This window comes from Carassius carassius, chromosome 34 (assembly GCF_963082965.1).
Source record: "Carassius carassius chromosome 34, fCarCar2.1, whole genome shotgun sequence".
Taxonomy (NCBI): Eukaryota; Metazoa; Chordata; class Actinopteri; order Cypriniformes; family Cyprinidae; genus Carassius; species Carassius carassius.
The window spans coordinates 25855986-25873409 of record NC_081788.1 but is presented as its reverse complement, the minus strand read 5'-3'; the positions used below and the strand labels follow the sequence as shown (position 1 = coordinate 25873409).

The 17424-nt window shown below is 36.7% G+C and overlaps 1 protein-coding gene across 1 annotated transcript in view; it reads right to left on the bottom strand.

Moving 5' to 3' along the window:
- LOC132114871 (plexin A3-like) overlaps nucleotides 1-17424 on the bottom strand; it is a 166432-nt gene that overhangs the window by 33000 nt on the left and 116008 nt on the right. The window contains exons 10-11 of the mRNA XM_059523243.1: nucleotides 16594-16794; nucleotides 762-858 (exon numbers count right to left, since the gene is read on the bottom strand). Coding sequence (XP_059379226.1) covers nucleotides 762-858; nucleotides 16594-16794 — 298 coding nt within the window. The remainder of the gene's footprint in view (nucleotides 1-761; nucleotides 859-16593; nucleotides 16795-17424) is intronic.

The window sequence follows — 17424 nt, the reverse complement described above, 5'->3', positions numbered from 1 at the left end:
ATACATGTGATGGCACCTTGGATTTTGGTCGAGACTAAATTGCCCATCTGAGCTCAGTATGATAGGCCACTGAAAACATGATCACACACTAATAAACACACAACACCAATAATGTACCAGAGAGATTGTATGTCTGCAGTTTCACAGTGAGCTGTGACTTTCTGTTCCTCTCTCGCCTCTATTCCTCGGAAAGCACAAACACTCTGTAACAGCACACCTGATGAAGAGATAGAAATCGGCTCCTGGAGGTCTTTCAACTCTTTCTACTCAAAGTGTTTGAGGTACATGCAAACTGACAGCGTTGTGGACGGGTTCAAAGCTGACAGACTATCCTCTGCAGTATTATGATGTTATAAAAGGCTGAAATATACCACGGCGACTGAGAGAACACCTGACAAACTAAGTGTGTTTGAACAGACTTTGAAATAAAATAAAAGATGCATTAACATGCATTAAGATTGCTAAAAAATGCATTAAGTGCACAAATTGACAGTCACCACTTATAAGCTATTACTAAATATTGTAGAAACATAATTTTCTGTAAAGTTGCTTTGTAACGATTTGTATTGTAAAAAGCGCTATACAAATAAACTTGAATTGAATTGAACTGAACTTTACACAAAGGTAACACCTTTCCCACATCAAGAGGACCCCGGGAATAAAAATAAAAAATGAATGTAGAGAAGATAACTTCAATATTTCTTCTCTTTAGCTTTAGGCATGCCACCATGGGGCTGAAGGTGAAGTGTGTGATTTCTTACCTCGCATGGATGACGGCTTGTCGATGGGGAAGTCACCGTCCCATACGATGGAGAAATCCACAGGCAGGTCTCCCATCTCATTCCCGTCATACCAGTACTGTGGGAAAAACATCATCTATATTAGAAAAACATCACAACAAGAGTTTATCCTCTACCCTGTGTGACAAAGGGAGGGGCAAATAAAAGCACCCCGATTACAATTTTATTTAATTTTTTTTGCCGTAAGTAAAACAATCATTTGCTAACTCAACAGCACTTCTTGCAAAATATGCCCAGTCACCACTGACATCACCTCAAAGTCTCAAGAGACGACTACAGAAGATGATGTTATCATGACACTTTCTCCGCCAGCACTGCTCTGAAACAATCCTGATATCTCGGAAATGAACTTAAACCCAGATCTATAATTTGCTGCACACTCCACACCACTCCTGGAAAAAACACGGTCAATCACGACTGACATCATCTGAACATCACGCTGACAAAGAGCATGACTACAGATGATGACAACACATTTGCTTCGCTCTCTCCACGAGCACTTACCATACCAAGGCCATACCAAGAAAAAGAAAGATAACAGAGTTTCGACTTCTTGTTATCTTCTTTTTCTCTGCAAACACTATTTTGTGATTTTTTAAAAGCCACTAGATAGTGATAGAATGATTAAAAGATAGATAGATAGATAGATAGATAGATAGATAGATAGATAGATAGATAGATAGATAGATAGATAGATAGATAGAAAGATAGATAGATAGATAGATAATCTACATTGAACTCAGAAATTTTAACTTAAAGATGCATGGAAAGCTTTTTGTTTTGTTATATAAAATAAATGAATTATTAACACATACAAGATATGGTGTGTCGCCAGCATGTGGCTACAGCTCGTCAGGTGGAGCAGAAAGCAGGTGACGGTGGTTTTTACTGTCTGGGTTTTAATTAGCAACAACACTGAGAGCACTTAGCCAACGCAACCCTGAGAGAATATCGCTGATCAGGCTCATCGATCAGTGGCTGCTTGCTTAAGAGACTTCCAATAGAACTCGAGTAAACTTACCAGAGTGAAGAAGCTTTGGCTTCAGCATTACAAACCACCACAATGGCACTTTCACTTTGTTTCCCCTGATAAATGTGGAAAACACCTTTTGATATATGGTATATTTCAGTAGAAAAATCAACACACTTTTTGCACTGAATGCAAACCAGCCTAATTTACATATGCATGTTTTCAGAATTATTTATACAGAAATTTGCTTCAGTAATGCGTGCAGTAAGTTTACTATTAAGGATGAATTCACTAAACAGTTTAGCATGTGGTATTTCAGTGCAAAACCTGTATCTTATTCACTTGCTAGAGCGAGAAAGTGTTTTAATTTTGTGGGCACCTGATTGCATGATTACAGAGCAGTATGCTGAAAAAAAAGGTGTAGAAACAATTTCACTTTGAAATTGTTAGCACATTTTAAAGGAAACAGCAAGCAATACATTGAATTAAACATGAAATTATGAGGTAAATAAAACTGAAATCGTATTTTCTTCTAAAATGTACTTTATTTACAAATCTTTTTTTTTTTTTCTTACAGTATAAAACAACGTATCCAATGTGCAAATAAACGGTGCTATTCATTCTTACTGCATTCTTCCTCAGCAGTGAAAACTGCACTGCATTTCCATTTATGGCCAAGCCAAAATCTATTTTGGAAAAAAGGCATAAAAACACCCTGCCTCGACGAAACCTCATGCCTCGACCGGTCATTAGGGCTGATTGAAACGTCAGCTGTTACATCAACGTTCACTCAGCCATACAGCCCAGATAAATCACAACAGAGAAAACAAGCAGTGCCACATCGCTCCCCAGCCATCCAAGAGGCCCTGAAGAGTGGAAAATGGCCCTCGGTGGTGTGTGCGGTAAAGCCAGAGACTTTCTACAGCTGTTCTGGGGGGAAAAATATCTGGGAGGAACTCGAGCGAGCTCTGCAGTGGAAAAGGTGGTGAAAGCTGAACTAAACCTCACTCAACCTGTTGACGCCAGGCACCCAGCAGTCATATATCTCTATGAGACACAGCTGCTGGGGTCTTAATTGGGGTCAATACAGGCGACCCGCATACTGGCATACAGGTCACAAAGGTCACGACTTTAACATCATTAACTTATCTTGGAATTTGTTGGGCTGTTATGCACTCAAGCTATAAAAAAGGCCTAATGAACTAATGCATTTCAAAAAATGGTGCAAAAATCACATATCAAACAATGCTTTTCCATAGACCATGTCAGTTAATTTATGTGTTCATCAAATTAACATTATCTGTTGCTTAATAATTTCATCCAATAGGATGAAACGACCAGAACGGATGTGTAACTCTTTTGTAAAACAATTCTTACTTAAACTGTCATACATATATATTTTTTCCATTAAAATGATGTGTTTTCTTTAGGGGTGACCCCGAATAGTCGACGAATCGATGCTTTAATTCGAGGAGCCTGATTCGACCACCAATCTAACAGTCGAATATTCGTGGGGTGTTATTGATTATGCTATTTTGACTATATGGGGGAGCTCAAATATCTGATTTCACATAGAACTACCGGTTTTATACCAATAAGTTAATATACAGCCTATTATGATAAAGTTGTAAGAATCTGAAAAGAAAGAAGCTTCAAATTAATATTTTAAAGTGCGTGAATAAATCCAACCACCCCTATAGATTTATGTTTCACTTTCCATAATCCGTGACCGACAGAGGAGCATCTTGGCGGCAGGGATTTAAAACTTTACCAAGACTCAAACTGACACAGGCAGAGACTGGATTTTTTCGAACAGGTAGGGTACAAGTGATTTCAAAACATTTCAGCCGTTGTATATATATCGTGGATATATTATTTACCTGATATAAGATGCATTTGGTTTTGAGTCTAGCACTTTATTGTAGTACTACGGTGATATCTCTTCAGTGCACAGTGCGAGCAAGTCAAACTACAATGCAGAATATTAATAACTACACACTTAGAAAAAAGGGTTCATTGGGGTTCTATATAGAACCATAGGGTTCTTTACTCAACTCCAAAGAACCTTTTATGCTAAAAAGGTTCTATAATGACAAGAAAGAACCCTTTTGGCACAAAGGTTCTTTAGGCTATAATTCATATATTACATTATTCTGCAACATTTTGTATTTGTAATTAAATTATTGTTTGTAGTAACTTAATATCACATTTTAATCATGCTGATTTTTGGAGAAAAACTGAAATGGCACTCTTTTTTATTGATTAACTACATAAAATGATATAAATATATACCTATATATTTCTAACCCCCATATCTTGAATTTTGTGATCATTCACATGTATTCAGAAATGCATTTGAATACACTGAATAATGCAGTGAAAGAACACACTCAAAATGCACACGCGCACTAGTATGACTTCATCATGTAACTTTACATTAGCCTAGATGCGTGCACTTTATAGACACGATTTGTTTGATTTTTGAATATACTTGATACTGTTAAAAGGCACATCATTAAAACAAAAAATACGAGTTCACATATCACACCTAAACAAACGTAATTAGAACTAGTAACTAAATTAGTTAAAAATGCCTATCCATATACAGCTATGATTCGCGAACCCCAAACTGACTCAAATGATTCGCCAACCAGCTCCGAACTCCCGAAATGACTCAAATGATTCACGCTCCAAACTCCCGAACTGACTCAAATGATTCGCGATCCCGCTCCGAACTCCTGAACTGACTCAAATGATTCGCGATCCCCAAACTGACTAAAATGATTCGCGATCCCTCTTCGAACTGACTCAAATGTTTCACGCTCCGAACTTCCAAACTGACTCAAATGATTCGCGATCCCGCTCCGAACTCCCAAACTGACTCAAATGATTCACTATCCCCAAACTGACTCAAATGATTCGCGATCCCGCTCCGAGCTCCCGAAATAACTCATTTGATTCGCGAACCTGCTTTGAACTCCCGAACTGACTCAAATGATTCGCAATCCCCAAACTGACAAAAATGATTTGTGATCCCGCTCCGAACTCCCAAACTGACTCAAATGATTCTCGAACCCGTTCCGAACTCCTGAACTGACTCAAATGATTTGCGAATCGGCTCCGAACTCTCGAACTGATTTAAATGATCCGCAAACCCGCTCCGAACTCCCAAACTGACTCAAATGATTTGCGCTCCGAACTCCCAAGCTGACTTAAATGATTCGCGAACCCGCTCCGAACTCGCGAACTGATTCAAATGATTCACGCTCCCAACTCCCGAACTGACTCAAATGATTCGCGAACCCGCTCCGAACTCCCGAACTAACTCAAATGATTCGCGATCCCCAAACTGTGTGCAATGTCTTTTTTAGAAAATTATCTGAACTTGAGTTCCAAACTGTATGACGTTCATTGTGATGAGCAGATATTTGAGATGCCATCATTTTAAAGAATTGACAGCCACGATCACTTGATTGCATGTGATAAAATTAAATAAAAATGTCTTGCTCTTGTAGAATAATGTTCTAATTAAGAATGTTTTACTCTTATTGACAGTTAATTGTTTTTTATATCAGGAGAAATACAAAGATGTTAAAATTGAGAGAGGGCTGCTCAGTTTCTCACAAAAACATTTGCACAATTTAGATGAAAGAGGCAAAAAACTACTGATGCATTTTTTTTAGCAACCGGCCTTTAGATCTAGCATTCTGCATGCTTTAAATCAGATACAGAAATGATGTAGCTTGAACGAATAGCATTTTTATTTAAATTAACAACAGAGAGAAAGTGAGAAACTGCATGTGTGTATAATGTTTGTGTAGTGTCTCTTCAATAATCAAGCTGCAAGTTTAGTTAAATCAAAAACAGATACATTGTTGCTTTTTAGTTTTTCAGTATGCTATCCAAGCTATTTTATTAATGAATATTGCATTGATCACGAAGTTTCTGTGGTCATGATTGTTTGTGAGTTGCATGTGCAACCTAGCCAGTGAATTGGCCCTTTCCACTGTGGTAAAAATAGTCAGTCACATCCCTAATTGTTTGGAAGAAAGTTTGCAAGATTCTAAGTTATTTCACAAATAATTTATATGTTTTCCAACTTGAAGGAATCAGTAAAGCCAACTCAGACTATAGTTTTTCATGAAGCTTCAAACCCCCTCCATGCAAAAAGAGCCAGCATCAATATGGAGGGTGTCAACATTGTGAGCGCAGAAATGGATGTGATGGAGGCAATGGAGTGCCTCTTTGCTACTTATTTCATATTCAGTGTGGAATACCCCAAGCACATCACTCACATGATGAATTTTGTTGAGCAATACCTGCTTAAACTCTCCAGAAGCCAAAAAAAAAAACTGTCTGTCCCAGTGCTCAAAATGTACAATTATCATAATACTTTGATATTTCGTGAATAGTGCTAATGTAAATTTGTAAATATGAGGCGATTGATGTTATTCTGAAATGCTGATCTGAATTTGAATCTGTAATTACAATTCTTTATGAGTGATATTAATGTAAATTTGTAGATTTTAAGTGCTTGATGTCCTGAAATGTTGATCTGAATTTTAATCTATGTATTCACATTCTTCATGAGTGATATTAATATGAATTTGTAGATTTGAAGTACTTCTATATCTGTATATTTCCATTGTGAGTTATATTAATATGGATTTGTAGTTTTGAGGTACTTGATGTTGTTCTAACCCTGATGGGAATTTAGATGAATCTGTATATTTGCATTATTTATTAGTGATAGATTAATGTAATTTTATAATTGACTTATTTTGTAATATGTAGATGTAGGTGAAACTCTATTTTCATTATTTATGAGATTTTTTAAATGGTTGGTGTTTTGAGGTTGATTTGTACATTTAAAGCCTTGAGTATTTGACATTACAGTAGCATTCTTTCTGTAATAGTAATTATTTTTGTTAATATAAATAAATGACTAGTTCTATGCACTTTGGGTGTGCTTTTTTCAGTATTCATGTTATATTAAATATTATATTAAATATTTAATCCGGAAAGGACAAAATAAATGATAATGAATGAACCCCTAAAAGGTTCCATATAAAACCTTTTTCCTGGTTCTTTGTAACCCTAAAGGGTTCTTTTGATTGAACCCTTAAAAACGGTTCTATATAGAACCTTTTAGGGGTTCCAAATACGTAGCGCCTGATAGAACCTTTTAAGGTTCTATATAGAACCTTTTCTTCTAAGAGTGTATGACTGGGACTGTTATATATATACTATTATAATGAGAAGACCATTATACTAAAATGCTATGAATTTTTTGAGTTTAGCTGCTGTGTTTCTGCACATTGTTCCACATGAACGCGTCCACAAAAGGAGTTCACATTCAGAGCCCCGCAGATATGTTCATGTGCATTCGGGCCCTTTTTGCAAATAGACTTTAAGTCTTAATATTAACGTTATGTTGTATAAATAACGATGCGTATTCTATATGAAATTATGAGTTTAATCCCACTGATTAAAAACAAATCAAATGCGTCACTGCAGAACATTAACCGCTAACGTTTTAGTCTAATGTTATAATGAGAGCACTTCTGTAAAAAAAAGAAATTAAAAAAAAAATTGTTAATTGTTATGGTTTCGCCGACGTTAAGTGTTAGCTATCTGTTAATCAAAACATAAAACATTATTTACCCCGTTTATATCCGCAAGGTGTTTATTACACATTTTCCCTGTGTGTTAACATCAGTAATTATGTTAGTTGAATGTCTGACTTGACTCTTGTCAAACATATGATTCGACTATAAGTCGAATATCGGCAAGATTCGAAAATTCCGATTCGACTATGAAAATCCTTGGTCAGGGACACCCCTAGTTTTCTTGTTTATTGCTTCTCCTCCATTGAAATGTTTGCTTTGAGAAGATTAGCCTGCACGTGTAAATGGGAGGAAGCCTTTGTGTTTGTCCATACAATACCGCTTATCTCTGCCAGTAGTGAATTGATTTTCCTCCAGCTTGTTTTCCCACTGTATTGCAGCGTGTTATGTTTAGACAGCCTGGCCTGGTTCTGTCAGAGGGCTCACTGGAAATGACTGGCAAACAACAGCAAGGTAATCTAAAACCGTTCTCGAGTTATCAGCCACCCTGAATATGCAAAACACAACCCAGGATGGCTTTTACAGGAATAAAGGCCATTTTTGTCATTTTGATTTAGCTTTGTACACATCCTTGGGGTACATTTCAATCCCACTTGCATGTTTAATCAAAGGCTATAATATCATGTGGGTTTTTAAAGAGACCACTCTTGAAAATTGGGGTGCTCAATAATCCACTTATTGGAGCTAAGTTAATATGGTGCTACCGTTTATGGCAGCAGCTATGATGAATAACCAGAGATATTGACTCAGGGGCAAAAAATGCTGCTTCTCTAAAAATCAGCCTTCTCCTGAAATTAAGTGCTTGCAATTAATTCAAGTGGAACGCTGTGGAACTAAGTATTTAGTCTTTAATAGGGTTTTATTATTTAAAAGATAGACCTAGCTACTAATAGACCTCATCTCTCTGGATACGCTCAGCTCCAGCTGACCTGACGTCTCCTTCGAGTGACAGAATGAAAATCAATATAACTTAATGATGGAGGACCTGTACATTTAATTAAGTTAAAATTTGAACCAGACTCAGCACAAAAAAGACACAACGGCATCGATGGTATGAGCAGAATGAGCCTGCTGTGTGCGCAGCATTACTTTACGGTAACCTAATTATTGAATCATAGCTATCTCATTACTAACGACAGTCCAGTAATAACAGCATATAATTCACTTCAACGAATGTTGCGTCATGGGCTAATTTCTAGGTTGGGAGAGGGGAATTCTGGGTTATGATAAAAGATACAGCTTCTGTCAGTCCAACTATGATGTGACTTGGTTTGGTCAAGAGCCACTTGAAAGAAATAATTGGTTAAGTTTTCCTAAAGCTAGGAGGAAAGGAAAGGTGGCCACATGGATGCGCAAGGAACACGTAAATGAGCCGAGCATGCTGACCTGAAGCATTTTATTGGTGCATCACTTTTGGAGGGATTTCTTCATTTGGAGGTTCTAGCACAGCTGAGCCTCTTAATACACAGAGAAATGCTCAGGGAGCAGTTAATGCGATACATTAAGCCTGGGATACATACAGTGGATTGATCACCACATTAGTTGATCAATTTATTTTAATAAGGCCCACATGCTTACGCACAGCAACCTAATAGCATTTACAGTTTAAAGAACCACGCCTGGGACTGCACTGAAACGCCATGAACAAGTAACTGAGATTACCTAAGAAACTTTTTTGGCTGTAGTCAGGCATTTATGGTTTTCATGCAACCCAGGTGATCGTTAAAACATGTTCCTCTCGGTAGTACAGTACAAAACAACTAATGCCTGATTGAGCACTTGATAAGAATAATAGAATAATGAGGGTGAGGTGGTTCAAAATGCCTGACAAAAATAACATGTAAGTGTTTTTATTCAAAAAGCTTCCTCTACCCTGCATTGAGGATAATGGGGTTCTTTGTGAGGGCCCTCTCCATCAAGAGCCTGGTTCAGAACTTGGGCATTGTGTAAAAAAGGCCTTTGGCAGTACGTTTCCCTGGTAACATTCCCGGTGCCTGTCGCTAAGGGGTCAGGGGTGCTTAGCAACACTTACGCTCATGGACTCATTTGGAGTATTTTGCACACCTCTCTCTTCTTGAACAAAAAAAGTGAATTTCTTTGGATTATGCATCAGCCTAGCAAAAATCACACCCATTCCAGAATTTTTTTTTTCATGACCATAATACAATTTTAAAAGTACACACAGAAAGCAGGTGGTTATTATGTTGTAGCAGAGCTGAGAATATTTATCTTTTGGCTGTCAAGCCATGAGCAGATGATGCATCAAAACCTATGCTCAAGCTATAGCTGTTCATTAGTGATTCTTGAGTGCCACGCAATAGAAAAATGGTCAACCTGGAACAAAAGAAATAGTCAAATATGACTGACAGGCTGTCATAGGGTTAGATAAGAAAACAGCTGTGGTTTTACACAACTCGAAATGTGGTTTCAAAACATTTAGGTACATTATATGTTTTCTTGAGAGTAAATGCTGTTTATAACTGATAATAAAATCTTTGGAAATATAAATGGACCAATAACATGTCCCTGAGGCACACCATTCGAAAATCCCATCTTTGCTTTGATTTTATGTGACTTGGGGGTTTAGTTGATATCATCATGACTAGTGATCAACAAGTAGTTGGTTAGCTTTGTCCAACCAACTTTTAGTATTGTTTAGCATTAAATGTTTGAACATGATTAAACTGTTCAACTAGCTTATGAATTGGACTTTTTGGTGACTAGCCCTGATCTTTTACCATTTTCACCACAGACACCATGACTACATACCGATTGATTAATTTATTAGCTAGAACAATTAGCTTGTTGTTATATTATTGCAACCATCAGCTTTCCCAATACTTTACTAGCAGAGTACAGTAAAGTTCTTTGTAGTGTATCTGATGTTAAAGCCACACAATGGCAGCATTGTGAGGTACTGAAAAGGCAGCTGTCCAAATTTTAGGGTGAGGCAAGAACAGGAAACTGCCGAGAAATTAGGGAGAATGCAGGGCCAGTTAACTTGATTTTTGTCAAAAATAATGACCCTTTAATTCCAGCGCAAGCGAGAGACATGCCCTAAGGGAGACCACTTACATCAAGATAAGAGCAGATTAACTAGCTGTAATACAACACCAGTAGCTTGTGTGCCTTTGTCTTTAACACTGTTCGATCAATAAAGACCACTATGATTCTCTCAGGTGTGTAACGTTAGCAACTGCTAATATTCCACAATTAGTTCTTTTTGCATTATGCATGTTATGCATTTTAGTTAACTGAATACTAAAAAACAAACAAACCAAAAAAAACTGATGACAAAAGAACTGACATGTGGACACAAGTCAAATGCATTATTCAATTAAATCTATATAAAACAAAATAAATAAGTTTAACAAATGGAAACAAATGCACTATCCACTAATATCTATTTGACATAGATATTATAATAATAATAGTAAATAATAATTATAAAGAAACTTTTATAAATAAATATTGTAAATAAACAAATATGGCATTAAACTTTTTGTCCACTAAAATAAATAAATAATTTTTTTTTTAAAAATTAATTCACATCATTGATATTTATAAACTGTAAATAAAAACCAAAAAGCAACTAAAAACTTCAAGTTAAAAATGACTTCAGCAAAAACATGATTGAGCACAAATCTAATGTTGAATTGAAGTTTAAAAAGCATAAGAGAGAGAACAACATATTAAATAACCTTCAAAACCTAATCTTTCTTTTATTTACTTTACCTATGAGTACACAAATAGAGTACAGTACAAAAAAAAAATAGCTGACCATTTCATACACGTTCTCAGGTGATGTGTAAACAGAAGATGAAACTGATTGATTCACCATTGCCCATCCGAAGGCACTCACAATTTCATTAGCATGGACCCCGCGGCCTCAAAGTCACCTGCCGTTGGCTCCCAGAAGACTATGCGGTGCCATTCGCCATGACAGCCATATTGATTGACTCTCACTGCCTTTAGTGAGAGTGTGTGTGAGAGAGGACAGGTGCTGAGGAAGGGAGTGGCGGACAATTGATGACACACTCTCCTGGGAGTCAGTGTAATCTGTATTAGGCCTTCGCTGATGTTCGATTGCTATTCAGGAAAGATGCATGTCATGAGAGAGATGATATGCTTTTTCTTTACTGTGTCACTGGTAATCAGGCTATCAATGAATCTGTGCATGTCCAGACCAACACATATACTACAATGAGGTGAGAGACAAAGAGATTGAAGATAAAGGGGGGATGGGAGGCGATGAAAAGTGACTGTGAAAACGTGAGGGTTTGGTTTCCCATCCCAGTGAGGCAGAACTTATCTGGAAACATTGCAGTTCAACCTTAATGAGCAAGTTAAAGTAAGTTAAAATGGCAACATAAACTAGCCATCTACCAGAAAAACACCACTTTAGGTTTGGTTGAATGGGAACATGCACAACATAGAAATAAAACTGAAAACCTTACTGTTTACAACAATATAATAATGTAGCCCCAAGCAGACAACAGAACACAAGTTTAACATGATAAAGCTAGCTCACTCCCATTATGATTAATGATGTTGACTGCCAATCCACAATCTGTATACAGGGCAAGCAAACTATGTTAAGATGACAAATACTAACAAAAGCAATAACATTTGAGAAAAAAAGAGGCACAAAACAAAGAATTTACGTAGCATAATAAGTAATGTAATGTTTTAGGAGGTAACTCAATGCAATACGTAATACTTTTAAAAGAACGATTTTTATGGTGTGCCCTAACATGTAGTGTCCTATATACAGCGTTCATACAGATGCTTCAAAATGAAATTCATGGTCTTTCAAGAACTTTAATCACTATTTTTGGGGTTTCCAAGGAATATACAAAGGATATCGTTAATCAAATTCTTTATTGCTAAATTTTAAATGTCTATAAATAAATACAAATAATTAAATGTCTTAATTTTAAATTTCTTAAAAATATATTTACTACTACTTTCTTTGTTTGCCTCTTTAAGAAGAACCGCTTTATGTATTCCCCAATTTTAAGTCGCTTTGGATAAAAGCATCTAAAAATAAATAAATAAAAGCGTTTTCATCATATTCAAACTTAAAATCAGCAGGCTTTTATTTTGGCAGGTTGCTGGCAAGTAATGCTGCGTTCCAGGCAGGTTTTTGAGCCCGTAAGTCACGATTTCAAACCACGACTCACGACTTTATAGCGTTCCAGGCAAGTCACACCAAACTTCCTGAGCGCAAGCAATTGTAGCTAGATTATACATTTTATTGCAATGTTATATTGTCCTAAAATCGTTTTTTTTAACGTGCACCACTTGCGTAAACACTGCATCCATAGGCAATATTATCCGTAGAGGCTGCCATTGTTGTTTCGCAGGCTATGTGACGTCAGAGTTCGTAACTCGGAGTACATCTATCTAGTACGAGTTCACGGGTGGGAAGTCACGGGTTTGACTGCTGTTCCAGTGCAGTTTCACGGGTAGAAGGTTGGAAAAACACGGGTTACGGGTAGCCTGGAACGCGGCATAAGTATACGCGCTTCCGGATTTAGCACTGTCTTCTGATTAAAGAGTGTCAGGGGATGAATGTCACAGTTTTGCTTTGTGCTCTGAAAATGGCATGGCATAGCCTAGATTTATGCTTTCAGGTTGAAAATAAAACTTATAAAATACAGTTTGTGATCTAAAATGGTAATTGTGTATTAACAGCTGTCAACCATGTCGGTACGCAAATGCGCTGTCAGAACATATTTATATAAAGCATTTTTTTATTTGGTCACGCATGCGGACCTGCGGACCACTTATGTGCACCCCTGATTATATGTGTTATTTTTGTGTCATTAGATTACTGTTAGTTTATTATTAATAATTTGAACTTTGAACTAGATTTTCCATTTTGATTTAAACTTTTAGTTACTATGTAGTATTTTTGTCAGTCATTTTCTATTTATTTAATTATTTTTAAAACCGTTTTTATTCATTATAATAAATGTCTTAGTCATTTTACTGCAAGTTAAACTAATGAAAATGTGAAATGTTGACTTGACAATTTGCTGAAATTATATATATATATATATATATATATATATATATATATATATATATTAGTGCTGTCAATCGATTAAAAACTTTAACTAGATTAATCACACATTTTTTCTGTGATTAATCCCAATTAATCGCAATAAAAAAGAAATGTTTTTGTACGTTTTTAATATATTTTTTTATGTAATAATTTCACAGTTAATCAAATTAATGTAGAAACAACAAAGACAGTATATTTTAAATACTTGTTTAAATGGCATCTTTTTATGAATGAAGGCCAGTATTACTGATATTAATACAGCTACTGATTTTTATTTTATTTTTTACATTTATTATTAGGCTTCAAAAATATAACAGTTTTTAATTTAAGTAAACTTAAAACAATGCTAACATAAACCCATAATAAAATGTAATGTTTACTCCTGCCCTTCCTGTCTTAACAGTTAGGAAATATACAGAAATTTAATAAAGTTATCAAAGTTATATGCAGTCTGCACTGCATAAACTATAAATTAAATAGTTAATCCTTATTAAAGCTACAAAAGTTATTTAGTCAAGAGCAGCGTGTCATTTTCTCTGTTCCCTTTGTTCTTTAACTTTACTGACAGGAAGCTTTATTGGCTGCTGTCCCTTTAAGAGCAGACAGACACGCGGATCTCACCATTTATATACTGTCTATGGATCTCGCCTCATTCTCTCACAACTCTTTTTGTTCATTTTAGACTTTATATAAATCATTTAAGATTGCTCTTATGAGGATAATCGACAAAACTGGCACTTTGGGATGTTTATTGTTAGTTCAAGCGCTTAAGAGAACTGGATTCTGGCGCCCTGTCTATGCATTGTATGTGTGTGTGTGTGTGTGTGTGTGTGTACGTGTGTGTGTCACATAAGGGCCTTCACAGACAGCGCATTCTCTTTTGTCTTGCCGCGCTTGAAATGTTTAAAAGCATTTAAATGAATAAGAGCGTGATCATATAATATAAAGCTAGCCAACGGATGGCAGAAAATACGGATGCTGCGTTAATTGCGTTAAATATTTTGACACGTTAAACCAGACAAAAATTAATCGCATGCATTAACGCGTTAACGTTGACAGCACTAATATATATATATATATATATATAATATATATATATATATATACTAATATATATATATATATATATATATTCTTTCAAGTAACAAAAGTGTTTTTTTATTTAACGTTTTTAGTTTTATTATTAGTTTTAGTAAACTATAATAGCCCTTATACGAACTATAAACTTAGCTTATACAGCAAATAATAAGAGGTAAAAATTTACAATGGCTCAAAATGAACAATGGCTAAGTGCCAAATGCAAGTGAAAATTTGCATCGGTGTGTACTTTAAGCACCCCTTGATTTATAAAAAATAAAAAAAACAGAAGGAATTTCAGTTCTTATATTTGAAAAAGCACTTTAAGCACCTTGTATGAAATCAATATGTAGTGCCCTACCATGTCATATAAAGCTATTACTCTTACATATTAAAAACTCTGTCCGTTGTTTAGAAATCCATTTACGTCATGCTGTGTAACAGTTCTGCAGTCAGTGTGGACAGGCAAGTCGCATCACACCCACTTATGACACGGGATGTTCAGTGCTGGGAATTTGTTGGTTTTGCGAGATTTTATAAATAAAAGACCTGCACAGAAATCCCAATGTCAATATTCATCTGCAATAAGTAAATAAAAACCTGTTGCCCTCCACATAGTCAATATGCACTGGCATCATCACTGACAGGCGGCCGGAGTACTCACTTTGCATCTAAATGCCTTCAGATCCGAGACTGTGTTTAGACTGCACAAGTCGCTACGTTTCAATTCCAATTTAAATGCATAGCTCTGTCAGAGACGGCAGTGAGGGTCAGAGACAGGGAGACTGATGAACAGGAGGAGATGAGTCAAAACAGATGGAAGGACAACAGTTGCACTTGGGTCCTGCAAGGAGACCTTCGAACGGCAGCATGTGTCATTTCTGGAAAGGACGACAATCAATCCAGTACCGGGGCGAGCGCTACAGACGTGATCCTCATTATTAAATTGCTATGGGACATCAATTGTCTTGTCACAGGGCACGGGCTAGTGGATTGACCTTTGACCCCGTAAGGGTACAAAGGTCAAAGGGCACACACGTCTCCTCCAGCGTGGCAAATCGGGGTTCACCGCATTCCATTTTCGCTGGGCCATACTGTCGTGCCACATTACGAGGCACGTTCAGCAACTAGCTAATTATTTTACAAGATTCCCTGAGGTTACTGTGACAATCAGATGGGTTAAAGACGGCAAGCGCCTGCATAAAGGGAGGACAGAGAGAGAGAGAGAGAGAGAGAAAGAGATTCTCAATGTCAGCATCTTGACATGCTCCATTTTTCACTGGGATTGAGAAAACAACACTTTCAGAGTTATAAATTGATGTCTTTGGTGATTTACCCGGATAAAGATTCGTATTTTTTATGATCCAGCGAGAAGTCACCTTGGCTTTCTCAGCACACTTCAGACAAATTCATCACCACCTCATTGCCCTACAAGCGACGATCTGCAGCTCATGCTAATTTTTTAAATGGAATAATAATGTCACAAAGCCAAATATAATGAGAGAAAACAATGCATCTGTTCGTATGACAATTATTCAGATGCCATCTGGGGGGCGGCTACGCTTGGAAAAATATGCTGATTAATAAATGACATGGTTGCTATTTAGGATATACTGAAAGCAATAGTTCACTCAAAAATAACACTTCTGTCATTATTTTCTCACCCTTATGTCATTCCAAACCCATATGTTGTCATACCATAAAACATGACTATATGCACTATAATATCCACTACAAGTAAATGTGACAAGCAGACCCAAATTTAAGTCATTGTGTGTTGATAATCAAATGTGGCACAGTTTGGGAGTAATTAGATATTTTTCCCATTCAAGCTGTGAATTTAATTTATGCAAGCGATTAAAATATCACAAAACAAAATTCACAGCATTTCCATCCCATGTTCAGGAGAACAAAATAGAAATTCTGCCATTACTAAAGAATGTTAACTTCTGCTACTGCTCTATAAAATCCATTTTTCCTGCACTAATAGCCACTACTCGTATTTGTATGAGAAACAGAGTTGTTGTCTTAGAAATGAAGTGTTCTTACCGAAGTGTTCTGGCACTGGATGCAGGAGCTGTTAAAACGGACCGCGGGAATACGCTGGACTTTGCCCTGGATTTTAAAGACGCACTCATAGTTCTTCTGTCCCGACTGAGGCTGGGGCAAGTTCCGAGCTCGCAACGTGATTGGCCGAACAATCCCCGCCGGTACCAGGATGTCGCTGCTAGGCAGAATCTGCGGGCAACCCTGAAAATGACAAAAAAGACTATGTAATAATTCAGTCTCAGAGCAAAGCACAAACAATCCCGACTCATAAATATCGTAACTGATTCCACTTTCACTCCAAAAATGACACTGATTCCAGTTTATTGAGCTCAAGGACGATAAATAACGTCTATTCGACTGAAACTTTGCCTACAAACGTGGTATTCAGTCTCACACAAATGCACCAAGAAAGGAAATCGAGGCCATTATGGCGGGAATAACTTAAAATTCAGCAAACTGAGGCTAAAACCCCTATTACACAGCACTTGCATCCATCTCCAGTTTTACGAAGCACGGGTTCTCTCTGCAGATCACTCTGATGAAGCGGTAAATGAATATCTTCCTTAGTCCTGCATGTCAAGTCGTGCTAGAAGAGTCATTATGGTCTTCTCTATCCGTAACCGATTGCAGCATTTATCAAAGACACCCATATTGACGTGACTTCTGATCACACTGACGGAAAACGAGTCTCATATCCTGAGACATATTAGCAGGTCAGAAACAACGACACATGCAAAGCACGATCTGGAGAGAGAAACAAGGTTCCTGTTTATACAAACCACATTAATTGATTGATTATTATCACTTATCGACGGGTGCAAAGAGGTGTCG